Here is a 21,099-nt window from a genome sequence, read left to right as displayed (position 1 = left end):
GCTCAATTAATATTTGACAAAGGAGGCAAGAACATACAATGGAGTCAAGACAGCCTCTTCAATAAATGGTGTTGGGAAAATTGAACAGATACATGCAAAAAAAATGAAACTAGACCACCAACTTACACCATACACAAAAATAAACTCAAAATGGATAACGGGCTTAAACCTAAGATGGGAAACCATAAAAATATTAGAGGAATCCACAGGCAACGAAATTGCAAACATATGCCGAAGCAGTATCTTCACCGATATAGTCCTAGGGCAATGGAAACTAAAGAGAAAATAAACAAATGGGACTACATCAAAATAAAAAGCTTCTGTATAGCAAAAGAAACCATCAACAAAACAACAAGAAAACCCACGGCATGGGAGAACATATTTGCCAATGATATCTCTGATAAATGTTTAATCTCCAACATTAACAGGGAACTCATACAACTTAACAAAAGAAAGATAAACAACCCAATCAAAAAAATGGGCAACATACCTAAATAGATACTTTTCAAAAGAGGACATAAGGAAGGCCAAGAGACATATGAAACATGATCAAAGTCATTAATCATCTGAGAGATGCAAATCAAAATGACAATGTGGTACCATTGCACACCTGTCAGAATGGCTATCATCAACAAATCAACAAATGACAAGTGCTGGTGAGGATGTGGAGAAAAAGGAACCCTCATGCACTGCTGGTGGGAATGCAGACTGGTGCAGCCACTGTGGAGAACACTATGGAGTTTCCTCAAAAAACTAAAAATGGAACTCCCATTTGACCCAGTGATACCACTTCTAGGAATAGTAGTATATCCCAAGAAACTAGAAACACCAATCAGAAAGGATATATACACCCCTATGTTCATAGCAGCACAATTCACCATAGCTAAGATTTGGAAACAGCCTAAGTGCCAATCAGCAGATGAGTAGATTAGAAAACTGTGGTACATCTACACAATGGAATACTTCGCTGCGGTAAAAAAGAAGGAATTCTTACCATTTGCAACAGCATGGATAGAACTGGAATGCTAAGCGAAATAAGCCAGTCAGAGAAAGATAAATATCATATTTTCTCACTCATTTGTGGAATATAATGAACAACATAAACTGATGAACAAAAACAGATCCAGAGACAGAGAAGCATCGATCAGGTGCTCAAAACTCAAAGGGAAGGTAAGGGAGGGTGGGGGTAAGAGGGAGAGATCAACCAAAGGACTTGTATGAATGCATTTAAGCCTAATCAATGGACACAGACACCAGGGGGTTGAGGGCATGAGTAGGAGGTGGGGGGAGGTAATGGGGGGATAAGGACACATATGTAATACCTTAATCAATAAAGAAAATAAATAAATAAGAAAACAAAGCAAAAAAAAAAAAAGAAATCAGCTAAAATTTTTAATGACTTGCTAAAGGCCAAGTGTGGGCTAGAGTAAGAGAACAGGCTACAGACACAAGGGGGGTTCACACCCATTTGTGTGTGAAAGAGTGGACACCGGAAGGGAGGCTGGAGAATGCCTTCCTCAGGGTGTAGGCCTGGAGGAGTTGAGCAGCTGCCACTGCAGGAAAGGCAGGAATTAGAGGTCTGCTACAGCTGAGAGAGGGGTAGGACTACGAGAAAGGCCCATTCTTAAGACATAGGGACTCAGGGCGTACTTAAGACTGGGGTTGTACCCTTCCTTTGGCCACGTTACACCTGCTACCGCCAGACCAGCCAGCACTAAGTAATAAGGAAAACCAGTCTATTGATGGGGAAGGAACAAATGTGTGGATATAAACCCCTCAGGTGTAGGCACCCAGGGAAGGCTGCAAGCTGAGGCCAGAGTGGGAACATAGAAAAAGGCTCTGGCACTCCAGCGAAAACCAGCTATATGCTGTCTCAAAGAGAAGTGCTTTAAATATAAAACTATAGTTTGGTTGATAGTAAAAGGATAGAAAGAGATATACTATGCCAATAGTAAGAGTATGCTGTGTATCTCTATTAAAATCAGACAAAATGTACACCAAGACAAGGATGTTAGTAGACAGTCACAATAATGAAAGGATCAACATATACAGGTATATATAATCATTCTAAATGTATATATACCTGATAGTAGAGCTTCAAAACACATGCAGCAAAGCTGACAAAACTAAAGGGAGAATAAAAACCAAATACACAATCATGACTAGAGATTTTAACACACAGCTCTCCATAACCAATAGAACAACTAGACAAAAAATGGCACAGAAAAGCTCTGAGTACACTACCAACCACCTTAACTTTATATATATATGAAGAGAGAGAGAGAGAGAGAGAGAGAGAGAGAGAGAGAGAGAGAACACTGCCCCCCAAAACTGCAGAATACACATTTTTTCCTAAATTAACATGGAATGTCCATGAAGATAGAATATAGGGTGGACCATAAAACAAGCTTAAACAGATTTCAGGAGAATAAAATCATACAGCTTATGTTATCTAGCACAACAGAATTAAATTAGAAACAAACAAATATAAGACATATAAAAGAGCTCCATATATTTGGAAATTGATTCACTTCTACACAACCCATGAGTCAAAGAAGAACTCACAACAAAACTTTAAAATATTTTAATTGAATGAAAATAAAAACATGCCCTAGCCAGTTTGGCCTGCGGACTGAAGGATCCCGGCACATGCCTGGATTGCAGGCTTGATTCCCAGTAGGGGGCGTGCAGGAGGTCTGATCAATGATTCTCTCTCATCATTGATGTTTCTATCTCTCCCTCTCCCTTCCTCTCTGAAGTCAATACAAATATATTTAAAATAAAATAAAAACACAAATCACAATTTGTAAGATGCAGCTAAATCAATGCTTAAATTAAAAAAAAAAAGAAAGGTCTGCTCGGCTGGTATGGCTCCATGGTTAAGCGTAAATCTCTGAACCAAGAGGTCACTGGTTCGATTCCTGGTCAGGGCACATGCTCCTGTTGTGGGCTTGATCCCCAGTAGATGATGTTCAGGAGGCAGCCATTCGATGATGCTTTCTCCTATCAATATTTCTATCTCTATATCCATTTCCCTTCCTCTCTCTCTCTAAACATCAATAAAAACATTTTTAAAAAAAGAAGAAAGGTCTAAATCAATGGCCTAAAATTATGCTACTTGGGAAATAAGAGATCAACTAAAGGACTTGTATGCATGCATATAAGCATAACCAATGGACATAAGACACTGGGTGATAGGGGAGGCTAGGGGACTGTCTAGGGCGGGGGGATAAAATGGATACATATGTAATACCCTTTGTAATACTTTAAGCAATAAAAAAAAAGAGCAAATTAAATTCACTGAGTAGTACAAAATAAAACTTTGAGCAGCAATTAATAAAATGGAAAACAGACAAATAATAGAGAAATACAGTGAAACCAGCAGGTAGTTTAATAATAAAACATTCAATAAAAGGGCTAACTTCTAACTATCTTGGATCAATAAAATAAGACACAAATTACCAATTTCAAAAATGAAAGAGGAATCCATAACACACTTATGGTCCACTTTGTACAGGGTGAGATGATCACTCAGTGGGGAAAGAATAGTCTTTTCAATGCATGATGTTGAGAAAACCTCTATTTCACACCACATACAAAGATTAACTCAAAATAGATCAAAGACCTAAATGCCAAAGCTAAAATGATAAAACCCTTGGAAGAAAACACTTGGGGGGTTTAGCTGATTGCCTTAGAATGAATGTAAGCAGAGTACCTTAAAAGTTGTCTGTATTTCAGACTTGAGAAGGGCTCTGTTAGTGGGGTTTATAGGAATTAAAACAGGACATGGATATTGGCAACACATATTAACGTAAAACATGTTAAGGAAACACATGCTAAATCTGTCCCATGGACTTTATATCTGCTGTCCCTTAGGGCTAGAACATTTCTCTATACTCTACCCTTACTTTTCACCTAATTAAATTCATTGATTCAGATCTCAACTTAAATACCACTCTCTCCAGAATCTTCCCTAATCCCATAGGGATTAGGTTAGACACCCTTCCTCATCCCCGTCATATACTTCATAGCACTATCGATTTCTGTATAACACTAAACATGCTAATATTGTGATTATTTGTCCAGTATTAGTCTTCTCTATAGTGACGAGCCCCGTAAGGGCAGGGCCCAATCTTTCTTTACACAGCTGTATACCCAAGTCTAAAACAGAGCCTGATACATGACAATTGCTAAATAAATATCTGTGACTGAATGGATGGACTCCTGCCTTGGCCTAAACTCCCTCCACTTCCTCTACCCTGAGAATTCCTGAGCCCCAGACCTATAATGCAGGGAATTAGAGGGCTGGCCACCCTCCCATCTGTGCCCCTGAGGAAATCGGTCGAGAAGTAAAAAGTCACCTTGTTGTAGGCCAGGCTAAGGCACCTCAGCTCTGGGAAGGGTGGGGCCAGCGTCTGGTTCCTGGCCTTCAGTGACTTCACGGGAAGAATCTCAAATATGGGAGGAAGTGCACACACCTTGTTTGTCTTGGAAGGAAAAAAAGAGTCCAAGTCAAAGTGCCTTGATGATAAAGAAGCTGAAAGCCATGAGGGCCAGCATGACCTTCCTATGGTGTGGTGAAAAGAATAGCCACTGTAGAGAAGCTTGGATAGAAGCTACATCTGGGGTCATAAAGGAAGATGTCTCCAAGGGCCCAAAGTTCTGGTTCCAAGTTCTCTGAGCTCACATGTGAGCTAATTCCCTAGCACCCAAAGTTCCCATTTCAAGTTCTCTGAGGCCAAAGGCTAGTAGCACTGGTGTAGACATCAGAGGTTCTTTGTCCCCTCCTCCCAAACTGTCCTACAGCCCTTATCCTGAACTGGACCCTCCTTCTACATAACTGGGCTAAAATTTCTCCAGAGGACAAAGGGGAGTTGCTTGCATTGTTAAGGGGACTTTTCCTAGTGGGGAGACGGAGAAGAGTGACCTGAACCTTGACCACCTGACTGATGGGTTAGCTCAGGTCCTACAGTGGAGGCTCTTCATGGCAGGATGGAACAACAGCTAAGTCCTGAATCGCTTCAGGCAGGCTGTGGGGCCTGAACGTGGCCCAGTGTGCACCTGGGTAACTTGCAGGGTCTTGGCCTCTCAGCACAACCCAACTTGCCGAGGGTCAACATGTTTGATCAAACAGAAAATTGAAAAGAGCTGGGTTAAGCATGCCTAACTCAGTTCACTCACTGGTTCCTGAGTTGGATGGAAGCCGAGGAAACTACAAGGTAGATGTTGGGCTACTGACTGGGTTCAAATGAACAAGATTCTCTTCCAAGCTCCATTAGCTAATGTGCAGTTGTACTTCATATTGTAAAATAAATCAATACTTAGTTGGTGCATCAATCTTCGTGAGCTTGGGTAGTAAGTGTTTACCTTGAGAGGAAACCAGTATTCTGGGCTAACAAAAATAAAGTGTCTAAGCCAGTGGCATGACCCTGCATTGGAATAACTGGCAAGGACCACTCGCTTTGGGGGACTCTCGTTAGGAGCTAAATGAAATCCATCTGGTGGCAGCTTTACTTCAATGCCAGCTTCATCACTGGGGGCAGCAACCTCCACTTACTGAGTAGCATCTGAGCCCAGTGAATGCGGCCCATGCGCTGTGTGAGGCCCAGGACCTGCCTGTCTAGTCTACCAATCACTGCATCTCCATAGGCCAGCACAGGTACAGGGGAAATATTTGTTCAACGAATCAGTTTCTTCAATGTCATATGTATAAATGTCTCTCCAAATGGCTCCAATAACTCACTTTTGTTTATTAAAATTAATGTTCTAACTCAAGGATGCAAATATAAAGAAATAGTGCTTACTTCTGAGGTTGAGAATCCAGGGTAAGGTGAGAACACAACCTCTGAAACAAAAGAGAAATAGAACGAAGGTTGGAGAGAGCATGGAGTGACTCCAGAGAGGCCAGGGTCTGGGCCAGCCACCCACTGTGTACAGCAGAGTTCCTCCCAGAGGGGTCCTCACCCAATGCTAAATGGGAAGAGGAGCTGGCGGTGACATCTGTCAGGTAATAAGCCCTTTGCACTTAAAATAAAATCCAAACTCCTTGGCAAGGCCTTTGAGGTCCTGCCTGACCTGCCCCTGCCTACTTTTCCAATCTTATCTCATGCTACCCTGCACCCCTCACTTACTAAACTGACCTTCTTTTTGACTTTGCAACATACAAGCTCTTTCTAGCCTCAGAACTACTGGGCAGTAAGTACTGATCAGAAGACAAACCAATGTGTCTTAGAAGAGAGAAATGTAGATAAAAGATATTCTGTCAGAGGATTTTAAAATACTATCTGTTATATTAGTAGAAATGGAATGTGTTAAGACAGTGAACTCAGGAGAAAGGCTAAGAATAACCAGCAGCACTGTGAGAGGCCGCAGAGTGATGTCATTTTGAGACCAGCAGAAAGAGATGAGCCAATAAACAGTTGTGTTCAACCTAATAAATCAGAGCACTGACTGGGACTACATCCTGTGCAAGCACCACTCAACTTTGCTCCAGCTAATGAGACCCTTTTCATGTGTTAATGACATACTGTAAAAGGTTCCATGAAATAACACAAACCATGATGGGGTGGAATACCACATGGCATAAATAACTTCTGTGACTTGGGCTGGAAAGGAGTCTGGGAAAGGTTTGTGCAAGGAACAAAGTAGGAATTAGCAGGAGGAAGGGCTGTGGTCACAGGTGTGGGTGCTGAGGAGCAATCCTCTGGGGAGGCAGAGAGCCCCCCCCCCCCCCACATCTAGAAAATGAGCTGCAGCATAACCTGAATGCACATCCTGCTCTTCTCCACACTCAGGAAGCAGCCCAGACATCACAACCTGCATCCTCGGGTTCTGATTGGGAATTGTTCAACAAAAAGATGGACAATTAAGAATCTCCTTGTATTTTAGGAAAATTAACACTATGAAACAAAGTCATTAAATATGAAAAATAGGAGAACTAGCATCTGAAAGAAACACCACAAGAGAGTTTAGTTAACAAAAAGAAAACTTTAAAATAGAATAATTGTATCCTCTGAGACATTTGAAAGGCTATTTCATTCCTAAAACAAAAGCAGGGAAGAGAAGCTATTAACAATTCTGTGAATTTAAAATAGGGTAATCAAACAAAAGACTAATAAATGTGCTGGATAAATGAGCAGACCCAACTGAAGAGCTAATTCATAAAACGAAAGACTAAGCTGACTCTCAGGATGCAGTGCAAAAAGGCAAAGAAATATAACAGGAAAGAGGACTAGAAGGTAGATCCAGCTTTAAGCAAATTATGGAATTTCAGATGGAGATGACAAAGAGAATGGAAAGGGGAAAAGAAAGGAAATTTCTCCAAGGTGATGAAAACCACATGTCTCTGATTGAAAGAACCTTTAAAGTACCTCACAGGATAAACAAAAAGAGTTGTACATGAAGATGCACCCTAGTAAAAATCCCAAAGGATAAGAGGAAGATATTAAATTCCGGAAAGCAAAAATAGATTTCCTACAGAGATGAGAATCGGATTGCATCATTGGCAACAACGGATCTAGAGGGCAATGGAGTAATATCATCCAAGTTTTAAGGGAAAACTATTTTAAAGCTATTCAACCAAACTAGCATTCCAATATAAAGGTGATTTTGAATATTTAGAAACTCAGAAAAGTCTACTACATGTAAACCCTCTTTGAAAGAATAATTTAAACAGCAAAATGAAAAGCAACACACGAAAGGAAACCGTCTTTGTTGCCATCTGGCTTTGTTGGCACTTGAGGGCCATCTTGAGACTCACCAGGGATCAACCTACAGAGACAGCAAGCTGGCCAAGGACGGCAGAAAAGAGGCGGGAAAGAACCTGAGCCCTTTGAGAACATCAGTGCACCCCAGAATTAACCATCTCCGGAAAGCCTTACCTCTGAGTTTCTTGTTCAGGTTTTTTTAAAAATCTACTTTTAATTAGATTTTAGAAGCATCTTAACTGAGAACTAGTTAGAAAGTCACTGAAATAATTCATGTGAGACCTCCACCTCCCCAGGCCCAATAGCTGAAGTGCAGCGGCTCCCCAGGGAGCCCGACTTTCAGAATACACTCTCAGAAGCTTCCTCTCAACCATGGGGCGAGAGTCTCTGGAACGAGGGGCATCACTCACCTGTCCGGTCATCATCCTTTTTCATGGGCAGTATGGTATAATTCGGATGTTCATCTGAGGCCTCAAATATCCAGGATTTGGGCTGCAGAATGGATGGGGGCCCTCTCCGAGGACTCCCACTGTCTCCAACCCATTCCCCCGACCCGTTGCGGAGCTGAACCTGCTGTAGGTACGGGATCCGGAAAATCTTGTTTTGGTCCAGGCTTAACTTCTTCAGTCTTCAATTAAGGAAAGTGAATACAGAATCTCGGCAATATTATACCTCAGGGACACATACCAAGCAACTTTAGGGAAGAATCTGGACTCAGTCTTGGACACTTACTCTTCTTGTGTGACCTTGAGCCAGTGACTTAGCCTCTCTGGGCCTCAATATCCCTATCTCTAAAATGGGAATAATATTTATTAACCTTTCAAGGTTCTTGTGAAGATTAAATGAGGTAACATAAATGGTTTACTGAACAAAGTCGTGTTCAGTAAATGGTAGCTGAATCCAAAGTAAAATTTCCAGGGATCTAAAACTTAACCATTTAGCCCTAACCGGTTTGGCTCAGTGGATAGAGCGTCGGCCTGCAGACTGAAGGGTCCCAGGTTCAATTCCAGTCAAGGGCATGTACCTTGGTTGCGGGCACATCCCCAGTGTGTGCAGGGGTGTGCAGGAAGCAGCTGATCGATGTTTCTCTCTCATTGATGTTTCTAACTCTCTATCCCTCTCCCTTCCTCTCTGTAAAAAAATCAATAAAATATATTTTTTTAAAAATAAAACTTAACCATTTAAGTGCCAGCATTTTCTTTACTTCAACCAAAAAAGCGTTAAATTTATCTTTCTGATTCTGGCTCTTTTTTCTTTTTTTCTGTCTCCTCTCTCAGGGTCAGGATCCTGTCTCTGGTAATATCTCCCCTTTCCTGCCTTTCTCTTTGTGGCTTCTAATCCAGTCACATGATCAGAAGTGCCTTTACTGATGACTTGCTTTTACCGCTGGGTTAAAGCTCAGAGGGGGAGAAATGACTTACCCAGGGCCACACAGCAGAGATAAGTGGTGGAGTTGGAATTGAAACCCAGGCCTTTTGGCTTCCAGAGTGGCATTCAGGGTGTGAGCTAGGCTGGAGGTTATAGGGGGCCCTGCAGAGAGAGGCTTGTGGCCTTACCTCCTGAGCCCGGCCAGGCTGGCAAAGCAATTGGGGTTGGAGAGTTTGTTGTCATCCAGCATCAGCGTCTCCAGTGCTGGGAACCTCAGGGTGTACCTCTTGCTTGTCAGCGATGTTACAGATGTCTCCCTGTGCGTGAAAAGATCTTGGTTAATGAGCAAGGGCAGGGGACCAACTCCACCATCCCCAGGAAGAAATGGAGGATAAGGAATCAATCAAGAGGTCTAACCGACTTGGAAACTTCTCTAGTGGCCCAGAGATGTCCCTCAGAGAAGGGCCAGAACATGTCGCTCCCTTCCCCAACCTCACTCATACATAGTCTTCTGTATGGAGAAAGGTTCCATCCATTCACTGATAGGCTCTGTGAGACTCGGTTGTGGCAAGATTGGGGGAAAGGGGCACCTGTATTTCTCATGGAAAATACCAGAGTGACTGAGGCATAACTGAGTTGGGGAAAGTGTTCTGCAGGGAGAACACTGCAGATTTGGGGGTCGGGACAGACACCCGGGTATGCTGTATCACCCCAAGGATGCTCACCAGGAGAGCACCAGGAGACAATGCCCTCGACATGGACCACAGCCTTGCCACTGAGTAGGTGGGGTAAGGTAGGCTGGTTGCGGTAAGGCTAACGTGCCTTCATAAAATGCACACATCAGTGAAAAACCAAGAAGTCTCTTTTTAAACTTAAACCCTTGGAGGATTCCCAGAAACACCCAAAAGTGGGATTTAACAGGCTGAGGTCCTGAGTCACACAGATGGGGCAGGAAGTAGTGGCCTTTTAGGTACTACCATTAATGTGACCTCAATTTTGTCCCCAGGTGGATGAGGTCTAGGTAACTCTTTCTAAGTACACAAAGGCAGATGACTCAAGTCATGTTCTCATTCCATCTCCTCCATACACTCATAAACGCACACACTGACATTCAGTCACAAATACATATAGATGCATATAAGCCACAAATAGCCAAGAAGGCAGGGTAACATTTCTTCAGAGCTTACTGCATTCCTGGCATCGTTTTGGGTGTTTTTTTGTTGTTAATTGCACCCCGACTGGGTCTGAGATTGAACCTGCAATGAAGGTGAAGGTATGTCCCCTTAACTGGAATGGAACCTGAGACTCTTCAGTCCGAGGGCTGACACTAACCACTGAGCAAAATCGGCAAGGGCTGTGTTAGGTGTTTTAGATATGTCCTCTCAGAACGGCACTATGGAAGACAAGTGTTATCTCCTTTTCAGATGAGGAAACTCAAACTCAGAGTGACTTGCCTATAGTCTCAAAGCTAGAAAGTGGTAGAGCTCAAACTTGACTCGAAACCCCAGGCCCTGTCCTGCAGCCCTCACTTCTCACATCACATCTTCAAGTCCCGTGTGGATTACTAGTAAAGGGTGGGGAGATGGAAGGGTAGTTATTGCCTGTGCCAGAGAGAGCTTGATAAAGATAGGTAGTGAGTTCAAAAGTCCAAAAGGACTATAAGAGGACACTAGAGTCAGGAATATTTCAAAGGTGAATTTAGAGAGGGTACAATAGTCATTCACTCATCCATTCACACTCACGAATTTCTTTTACAAACATTTATGGAGCTGGGCACTGAGAATACAAAGAGGAAAAGAACAAATGCATTCTCTCCCTCAAGAGGCTTACAGTCTTGTGGAAGAGGTGGACACACTGCTCGCAGTGGGACAAAGGCTATAACAGAGGTGCAGAGCAGGTGGGAGTTACCCACTCTGTGAGAAAGGCCCAAGGAAGGCAACATTTAAGTTTCACCATGAAACACGGAGAGGGAATTTGCTGTGCTCTTAACCACAGTGATAGAGGGAAAGGAACAGGGAGGAAAGGAGCTCTTGGTGGCTGAACTGTCATGTATTTAGAAGCTGTGGGCAGTCATGTTTCCCACCACGGGGCCTAGACAGACACAGGCAGCTCACCTGTACAGAAAAATGAGGAAAGTCAGAGAGGAGCAGGTGTGAAAGCTGACAGACCTGCCTGGCTCCCCCATTATGCCTAGGACCTACATTTAGTGTGGTCCTAAGGCATGGCTGTGAGATTCCCAGTGCTCTAGTTACAACCATGACAGTTCTGACTAGAAAGGGACCCAGTCAGATATGGTTTCAGAAAGAGCCCTGGCAGTGTGGAGGGAAATGGGCTTGACATCCAAAGACCAGAGACAACAGAGAAGGAAAGAAGCCTTTGTTCATGAATTTCAAGGTCACAGATGACTTTTTTCCTTTCTGAAAGGACCAACTTTTCTACATTGAATTTTAAATTTCTACCAGTACCTGAGAGAATTACAGGAGGGTGCACAGCAACTCTGTTGATTTATAATTAATTGGCCAACCTTTATTTTACTCCAGTGAAATACTAAACAGCTAAGAAATAAGCTTTCAAAGAAATTCCTCTTAGACCCCATAATGGAGAAGAAGCTGGCCCTGTCCTGTCTCGTGACAAGTTACAGTGCTTTGCCTTTTAAAAGTGTCACCCTAATGATAACATAGAAAAGTCTGTCTTAAAATAGGGGGACAGTCAGTAGGTGGGTGAGGAGGACAAGATGCATGACTTCGGAAGAAAGCCTCAGGCTCTCCCACTAAGCCCTTCCCAGGGCAATCCCGGGAGAAGAGCTCTTAGAAGTGGTAGGCGTCTGTTAGTAGTGGAGAGGCCGAGGTTTCCAGCTGTTCAGAGTGGTGCTATTTTTATAATACCTTCTCTTGGCCAAAGGAATTAACGGCATTTAAAATCTGACAGGTTTAACTTAATTTTTGTGTGTCTCTTTAGACGCAGCATGGGAATGGGGATCAGGAGCCCTGAGCTCTGACTCTCGGGCTGCTGCTGCTTTGCTTGCTGTCAGTTCTCGGTGGTGTCAAGCATCTCTGTATGGTGAAAGGGGTTTTCTTTTATTTTACATTGCAAGACTTTGGCTAAAATTACCGTTCAACTGACTGAACCAAGGGCTGTGGCAAACAAGATGAAATTTAGCAAGCTCTAAGGTATGTTCAAATGTCAGATCAGTGCTGTGGTAAGACACAGAAAACGCACCAGGCCAAACACAGGATGAGGGAGGCATGGATTAACAGTTTACTTGAGTAGAAGAGGACTTATGATGTGGCTGCTACAAAGCTAGTGCTCTCTTAGGTGGTGCTGGGAACACAGTGATTAGAAAAAGGGAGGTAACAATCCCCTCTGATCTGTGCTGGTCAAGCCTGAGAGAGCCGACTCGTGTGGTCCAGTGGGGAAAGGGAATAGGCCTCGTGGGAGAGCTCAAGTATCAGCTGTCGGTCCAAACAAGTATGAGAGCTGTCAAAAGATGGAGTCGGTCAAATATGATTCCCTTCATGCACCCAGAGATAATAATGTGATCTATCCAGAAATGGAGATGCAAATAATTCACAATAGATGAGGTATATGCTGAAATGGAGAAAGGTGAAGAGAAAAGAGGATGGAGAAGTAGGTAGAGTCAATTCATGAAGCCTTACAATCAATGTTAATGGAGTTTATCTAGCACAGTGAGGAGTTGCTGAAGGACTGTAAGCAGGGAGGTGGTAGAATCAGATGTGCATTTTATTTATTTATTTATATTTATTTTTTTTTCCTCCTCTGATCTTCAATTTTCTGATGGGTATGGTGTGAATCTATTTTAATTTTAATGAGCTTAAGCTCCTTTTGACTCTGAGAAAGGAGTGTGGAAACCTGTGACATTGGAGGTAGCTGGCAGGTACCTGTCATGTGATTCTGGAGAAGTTCCTCAATCCTTTGGGGTCACTTTTCTCATCAGATGTGCATTTTAGAAACATCACTTTGGCTGATGGTAAGGAGGATGGGTTAGGAGGTAAGAAACTGGAAACTGAGACCAAACAGAAACGGCAGGTTTGAGAAAAAGTTAGGAAGTACAATTCAAAGCATCTGATGACTGGATAGATGGGTGAGGGAGGGAAGAATTCAGGCATATGTCCAGGTTTCTAGCATGGAGAGCAGTGCCCACCACTGAGCCCCACTTGGCATGGCATGTCTATGAGTTTGGTATGATAAATAGGATCTATGGGATTATAGCTCAAAAGTTAGAAGTGAGGCAGAGAAATAACAGACTGAACAAGATGAGAACATTAAGAAAGAGCATAAAGATTAAGAAAAATAGCAGGCTAAGAGAGGACAACTGGGGATCACCAACATTTAAGAGGTTGATCCACAGAGCATACTGGGAGTGGACAGATGAGTGGGAAGAAAATGACAATAATATTTGTCCAGAGCCTCACAGGCTTTAAAGCACAATTATTTCAATTGTTACTCTGATGTAAGTAGGGGTGCATTTATTCTCCTGAGCTTATATGTAAGGAAATAGAAGTGTAGAGTAGTGAAGACTTGCTTTACTTTACGTAACAAGACATTTCGCTGAAATTGGAATAATGAATAAAATATAAAAACAAAAAAAGACCTATCATTTAAAAACATGTAAGGAAATATTATGCCAAAATCGAAAAATCCAGAGACAGGAACTGAGCACAAGAAGCCACTTGCCTTGAGGACATTTGCTGGTCTTGTTGAAACAGAAGGAGGGGCCTGTACTTGCAGACCCCCTATATGAATCTGCGATCCTAAAGGGATATACCCTTGGGAGAGAGTGGACCAGAACTACCTCCCTTCCCCTCATCCCATGGCCAGGGGAAGGCTGCCTTGGAGTGAACAGGAAAGGGCAATGGAGAGGCAGACTGGTACTCTCACAAAACTGTAGCCCAAATTTGTATCATCAGAGTGATTCAGAAAATATCCAGCTAGTTTAATGTCGTTTACAATGGCTCCATATTTGAGTGCCCCTAGGAACTTGGCCAAAATAAATGGAAAAGTTCACCGTATTGCAAACTAAATAATGAGTATAAATTAGAAAATAAAGGCCCAAATACATATATGTGTTAAAAAAAAAACAATCTGCTTTAAGGCTTCTTGGAATTAACCACCCAAAATTGGGGAGGTTAATATTTGGAAGAAGAGATGCAAAGGGGTTCATGCAATATTCAGGTGCACTTTTGCACTAGGGGTGCTGACTCCAGAAGTGGCAGAGAGGCTGAGAAAGCCTCACAACCAGAATAGAGGATCTAGGAATGAATGAATGAAAATGAGAGCTGCTCCTCTTAGCAGTATACCTAACACTCCATATGCAGCATCTTTGCTTCTCATCCTGCAACTCTGAGCTCTTCTGAGTTAGAGGTCTTAGTTTCCTAAGGAGGAATACTTTTACAGGGGACACAAGCACAGTTCCACTTAACCAGAGATTGAGTTTGCTAGTGGCCACTTGGCTTCTCTGTTCCATTGAACCAATCGGCAGGAAAAGAGGGGCTTATTATATTGGCTGGGTGGTTGGCACTAATTATCAAAAGTAGATATGATTGTTGGTATACCTTGAGGGCAAAAAGGAATATGATTGGAATCCAGGGAGTTATCTGGCATTCTTCTTAGAAGTGTCTGATTCAGTAGTCAGTTATTGCAATTTTTGGAAGATGAAAGGAGTTCTGTAGAGGGATGGTGGTGATGGTTGCACAACAATTTGGATGTACTTAATGCCATGGAAGCGTACACTTAAAAATGGTTAAGATGGGAAGGCTTCTGATAGGGAAAGGAGGAGGGTCTGCGCTAACCCTTGGACTATATACAAAATCTACGTAAGAGGAGGATATAATGGTCTTAAGTGTGGTCTCTGTAGTCAGATGGACCTGGCTCTGCCACTTACTGGCTTTGTAACTCTAGCTGAGTTATTTATCCTAGCTATGCTTCAATTTCCTTGTCTATAAAATGGGGGTGATAATAGGACACCTACTCATAGGTGTGAGGATTAAATGAGTTAATATGTGTTAAGTACTACATGTGTATTATTATCATTATTAAGAGAGGAAGAACCAGCACATTCTGGCCAAAAGGCATGGCCTCAGCAAATGTGCGGGATGGGAATATGCAAAAGTTATTTAGAGGGTTCATGAAGAATAGTCTGGCAAGAGCAATAGCCACAATTTACCAGTGACCAATCAGAAGCAAGTAGAGCAACTTGCCAGACACCTGTGTCTCTCCTAATACCACAGAGGAGAGGGGACGCCCATCGAAGCCTCCCTATCCTTGGGGTCCTGCTCCCATGGTTGCCTTCCCTGGGGGCCTGTCTTTATAAGGCTTCTGAACTGCTTTGGACTGTTTCCTGGGTTCCTTTACTCAGATGAAGGTTCACGAAGGAACACCTAGATGGAGTCTCGGCCGTAGAACTTACTGCTCTGTGACAGCCAAATTCATTGGCAGAAAGGTGAGCCCGTTGCCTGTGAGGAGCAGGACACGGAGGCGTGGCAGAATCCCGAGATCACAGATGGCCTCCGGGCTCAGGCTGTTGAAGGAAAGGTCCAGGAACTACGGTGCAAAGACAAAAGAAGGGGAGACCTAAGTACTAGGCAGGACAATTAATTTTCATACATGAGGTGGGAGCTAGCTACTTTTTGTTTTTAACTTCTGGGGGAGGGGTATCACCCACGGGCTAAAACAATCCTGAGTCTCTGGATTAATATTTAAGGTCTATCAGAGTCAGTTCCCAACCTCTTTGTCGGCCTAAGCTCCCACTGCAAACCTTCATTTATCCTTTGGTGCTGGCCAAAGTGACCCCCTACCATTCCTTGCCTCGCTTTACCTAAGGTCTTCGCTTTAGCTTTATCACTCAACCAGGAACGCCCTTTCTCCATGTATCTCAATCTAAGCCCCAAAGACCAGGTCAGAGCTGCCTCCTATAAAACCTTTCCTAACTCTCTGGCTAGATGGAATCTCTCTCGCTCTCCTCTGACTTTGAGTGCTTTATCTGGACTGCTCTGGGGCATCTTTCTCACAGTAGGCTGGGTATCTGCTATAGCTGGATATATGTCTGAGGAATAAGGATGTGGGTACATGGATGTGCCTAGCAGAGTCCTGGAACACAGTAGTGGACTAGACCATAAACTCGCCGAGGTCAAGGGCCATGCCACAGTATCTCTGTATCCTTGTAACCTAGCTCAGGACCTGGCACTCAGTAGGTGCACATAAAAAATCAGCTGAAATGAACTGGCTTATCCAGGTGGCTTATACAGATAATGACCCCACTTGTCGCCCCATCATTAACCACCTTTTAACTGTCCACCAGATTAATGAGATACTTGACTAGGGTCAGGAGGCCACTCAGGAAACTGAGTTTCTCTCAACAAGACAAAGGCAGTTGGTATAAATGATGTCAGTTCAGTCTTTGTTTTCTCTTTTCTGAGCCTCTCTAAACACCCACTTTAGCTCTTATGTAGGAGTCTGCTTTCTCCCTTCCCTTCCGCTCCACCTCCACACACCCATTGGAGCCTGTCGAATGGGGCCAGTTTCAGCATCTTACCCAGTTGGTGCAGGAGCAAGGTCTTTGGTTGGTGGCTTAAGGATTACATAGTCTGCCAGACACGTGCAACTTACTGCAGGTCACTGCCAGAGGAGGACTGGGTTTGGTCTGACTCCATTTAGTAATTAATTGGCCTCTGTCGACCTGGGTTTAAATCCTGGCTAACTGTGTGATCTTGGGCAAATTACCTAACCTGAGTTTCCTTCCCTACGAAGTGGAAATACTAATGGGCTCTTATGAGGAATTATATAGGTAAAGCCTTTACCATGGAGTCTAGTACACAGGCAATGCTTACTGATGTTGACTGTCATCATCACCGTCCCTTCATTCAAGGCCCCTACACTGACGGTTTACTTTGGACCAGTTCCTGCCCTCTGCAAGTTCACCACCCAGCAGGCAGCTAGATACATATATGTGTATCAAGTAGCAATGCTACTGGGATAGATGTCTGAAGCATAAAGGAAGGAATGGTCAGCTCTACCAGGAGTCCAGATAAGCTTCACAGAGCAGGGGACACCTAAGCTGTCCTCAGAGACTAGTCGGTGTTCACCAAATTGTTAAAAAAAAAAACAAAACAACAACAAAAACATGCAGTGCAGCAAGTGGCACGTATAGGAGCCAGGAGGCAGGAGACAGCCTTGCTTGTTCCGATAGCTATAAACTGTCTGGCTATCATAAGAGTCCGTGTTATTAAGAGAGAGCTTGATAAGACTAGGCAGGCCATAACAGGTGCCAAGCACCCAACGAGAGCCAAGTTTATGCCTTCAGCAGCAAATTCCAAGGTGTGAGAATTCACACAAAGGGGCGATCCCACTTGGCAGAGAAGCAAGCCTTCGAGGAGGAAGACCTGGAAAGCTAGCTCGATAAGCACAGGTAAAGGTGGGGAAAATTCTTCCCTCATATCCATAAGTGGGTAGTCAACAGACCATGGATTCTACCTCCTTAATATCTCTCAAACTTATTCCCTCTGACCCATTTTTCATACAGAAGCCATAGCGTTTTTCCACACTGCAGTCCTGATCCGATTACTCCTGCCCAACCCCCTCAGTGGATCCTGGTCTCCAGAGGAGAAGGTTCAAACTCCTTAGCAAGACTTCCCAGGTTCTCCACCGTTTCTCTCCTGTTACCTCTCCAGGCTCATCTATCCGCACTCTGCCATTTCTCACCCTCCATTCCAACCATCCCGGGCTGTTTCACCAGTGTTCCAGCTCAGGGCTTGGCACACTAAGGCCTGTGAGCCAAATCCAACCTGCTGACTGTTTTGCTTGGCCTGTGAGGTAAGAATGATTTTTATATTTTTATTTTATATTTTTCAATTACATTTATTGGGGTGACATTGGTCAACATGATCATATAGGTTTCAGGCATGGGTTTCTATGTTACAAGATATTGTAACATTGTATATTGTATATTGTACCATGTGCCCATCACCCAAAGTCAAATCTTCTCCTGTCACTATATTTTTAAATGGTTGGAAAAAAATCAACAGAATAACAACATTGTGTGAAAATTATGTGAAATTCAAATTTCAGCCTCATAAAGTTGTAGTGGAACACAGCCCTCCTCATTTGTTTTTGTGTTGTCTATGGTTTCTTCCTTCTACAACAGCACAGTTGACTAAGTATGACCATATGGGCCACAAAGCCTAAAGTATTTACTGTCTGGCTTCTTACAAAAAAGTTTGCTGACCCTTGTCCTAGCTGCTTTAGCCATTTAATGTTGGGTCTGAATTTGCTTTCCACAGAATTAAGGGCGGCTCGAAGACATGAATAGTCTTAGAATCGCAGGTCAGAATTGCACAGCTGGCCCAGAATTTACAGAGGAGGAAACATAAGTCCCAGATTATTTGGCCAAGGAGGTATGCCAAAGTAATGGCAGGACCAAGACTAGAAACAAGTTCTCCTGACTCTCAGGGCAGGGCTCCAGCTGACCCTTTTTCAGATCCGGTTGCAGAGAATCAAATTACGACAAAATTAATTTTTTCTAAATTGACCTGAAGAATTTTACTCTGGGTGGCAGCCTTTCTGGCAAACAAGATTCCTAACCTGGCTACTATATCTTCTGAGTCATATCACGTTTTATCACACATCAAAATATTCATTACTGTGAGCTGTAAACTCAGGACATTTGACAGGTTTATTCTTTTTCTTAGAGAGCCCTTGCAATTCCAAGAGAGATGAAATTAAATGACTGGCCAAGAGGTTTGGTCTTTTCATTTACACTCTGCATCATGACTTTGGTCTGCTCCATTATGCAAATAAATTACCTTGGGTAAGGTTGGGTCTGCTGGATAAATACAATCCATCAGAAGCTATCTATAATAATAAAAGGGTAATGTGCTAATTAGACCAGATGTCTTCCGGACATCTTTCCGGACATCCTTCCTGAAGAAGCCGGGGCCTGGAGGAAGCCAGCCCGGGTCCCAGGTGCCTGCCGGCGGCCAAAGGAGGAAAGCCCGGGTCCCGAGCGCCAGAGGGCAGCCAGTGCTGGCAGATGGGGGAAGAAAGGCTTACTCTTGCATGAATTTTTGTGCATCGGACCTCTAGTCAAACTATAAAGTAGAGCCTCCAAGAAGTCAGTCATGATCAACCCATAGAGCCAAGCTAGTCAGCTGTGGGGTCAGAGCCCATAGTCATGTCCCCTCCCCATGGCCCATTGGCACTTGAAATAGGGGTTTAAAATAGTAGGTGTAAGGAAACGAAGATGCCTGGCACCATGCATGACTTGAAGGAGCTCAGTAACGACCTTTTTAGAAGTAAAATCATGAATAAATGGAAGTTCATAAGAAGCTCACGGGCCTGCAGGTCAGGGTAATGGTTCCCTGTATCTCTGGAGCACCTGGGACCTGTCTCCCACGATCTATACTAAAGTCCAGTGTACGGTGTTTCTCACACGGCACACATAACGGCATCAGTTGTTGTGAACTTGCTCTCTCTGTTTTATTGGACTTTTAGGCTAAGTCTGAGGACCACTCCTGTTCTCAATCATAGAAATCCCTGTTATCCTCAGGATAACTTGGAAACGCAGAGAGGAGGTACCAGTACAGTCAGTATGGCATGCTTTAAGAATGCAAGGCTATAACTGTATATAATCCACTTTAGGAGGACTGCCATCCCAAACAGCCAAAACTTTAACATATAAAGGACATCAACTTCTTAAATATTCACTCTGTGGAAGGTCTTTTCTTGCTGCCACCCCACCCCTTCCCCAGATTAAGTGGGGGCTTTTGTGAAGAAAGACTAACCACGGATGTTTGCAGATTAAATAATTTAAGTTACCAAGTATTTGGGGTCAACCCCAAGGCTCATGACATACAGACATTCTGCTGAGGTGTGAATCGGAAACACTTCTGCTACGAGGCCAGCATGCGGGGAAGAGTCCACTATTCAGCAAGGGAGCCTGGCCAGATGCCCAGCCCCGCACCTTGCTCCAGCTCTCCAAGTATACACTGAGTCTCAGGCAGTGACAAAAGCTCTGTTTCTTTGTGAAAAGTGGCACTAAGTTTTCATGAAGTTGAAGAGATGATCAACTTGAAGTATAAGAACACACATAGAAAATGCACGACTACAGGAAATTTAATTTAGGAGAAAGCCAAGAATGCAAGCTAATTTTTCTGTATTTTTGAATCTGGAGTTTAGAGAACAGCTGTGGATGTTCAAGTGTAAAGAGCCTGCTATAGAACTGATAAAAGTCCTATTTTGCTTCATGTGGACTAGACCTATAGCCAGCCTTATCTAAGTCTGATGGAACCAATCTGGCTCACTCACACCAGGGTGGTCTGTGGTATCGTCCACTTGCCTCTAGTTCAGCTGGTCCAATCTGCTGTACCTAGTACTTAACCCCCACTGGATCCAGGACCCCCCTCAAGCTCTCCTTCCTTTAATACTCTGTTTAAACTCACTTTTCTGCAGACCCCTTTGGATCTGACCTTTGGCAATTATTTTCCAGGGCCCTGCACCATGGCCACAGGAATAATATATTCTCATCTATTTGCAACTGCTGCCACCACCACCACCACCACCAATCCCATTACCCCCATCACTACCATCAACCCCACTACCCTCCCCAGAGGACTGCCCTGAACCAGGGGTCTGACTTTCAAGGCCCAGAAAGCCCCTTCCCAACAGTTGTAAGCAGGCAAGAGAGACCGCTACACCCATTCCTTACAGGGAGACAGGTGGGCACCAAAAACTCCCTACCTCCAACTTACTTCCAAGAACTTAAAGTCTCCATGTTTCACGTGGATTGTTTTGACTCTGTTAAACGCAAGCTCCAGTTCCCTTAAGGCTGGAAACGTGTGAAATGCCTCTATAAGGGGTGGAGGAGAAAGAGGATCTTCAGCTGGTGAAGGACATAAGATAACGATATTAACAGTGGTCGTTTACTGGGTTCCCCAGGGGTTGGGCCAGGAGCTGGGTACGGTGCTTTACATGCATGACCTCTAAGTCTCTAACAATCCTGAAAACTAGCTGA

At 43.5% G+C, this 21,099-nt stretch overlaps 1 protein-coding gene across 1 annotated transcript in view; it reads right to left on the bottom strand.

Annotated features, from left to right (window-relative positions):
• The window catches only part of XRRA1 (X-ray radiation resistance associated 1), a 54,537-nt gene that overhangs the window by 16,582 nt on the left and 16,856 nt on the right, over positions 1-21,099 (bottom strand). The window contains exons 7-12 of the mRNA XM_059708438.1: positions 20,837-20,934; positions 15,502-15,635; positions 9,263-9,391; positions 8,117-8,334; positions 5,805-5,845; positions 4,362-4,487 (exon numbers count right to left, since the gene is read on the bottom strand). Coding sequence (XP_059564421.1) covers positions 4,362-4,487; positions 5,805-5,845; positions 8,117-8,334; positions 9,263-9,391; positions 15,502-15,635; positions 20,837-20,934 — 746 coding nt within the window. The remainder of the gene's footprint in view (positions 1-4,361; positions 4,488-5,804; positions 5,846-8,116; positions 8,335-9,262; positions 9,392-15,501; positions 15,636-20,836; positions 20,935-21,099) is intronic.

Source organism: Myotis daubentonii, chromosome 9, assembly GCF_963259705.1.
Source record: "Myotis daubentonii chromosome 9, mMyoDau2.1, whole genome shotgun sequence".
Lineage (NCBI taxonomy): Eukaryota > Metazoa > Chordata > Mammalia > Chiroptera > Vespertilionidae > Myotis > Myotis daubentonii.
This window is presented reverse-complemented; position numbering and strand designations above follow the sequence as displayed.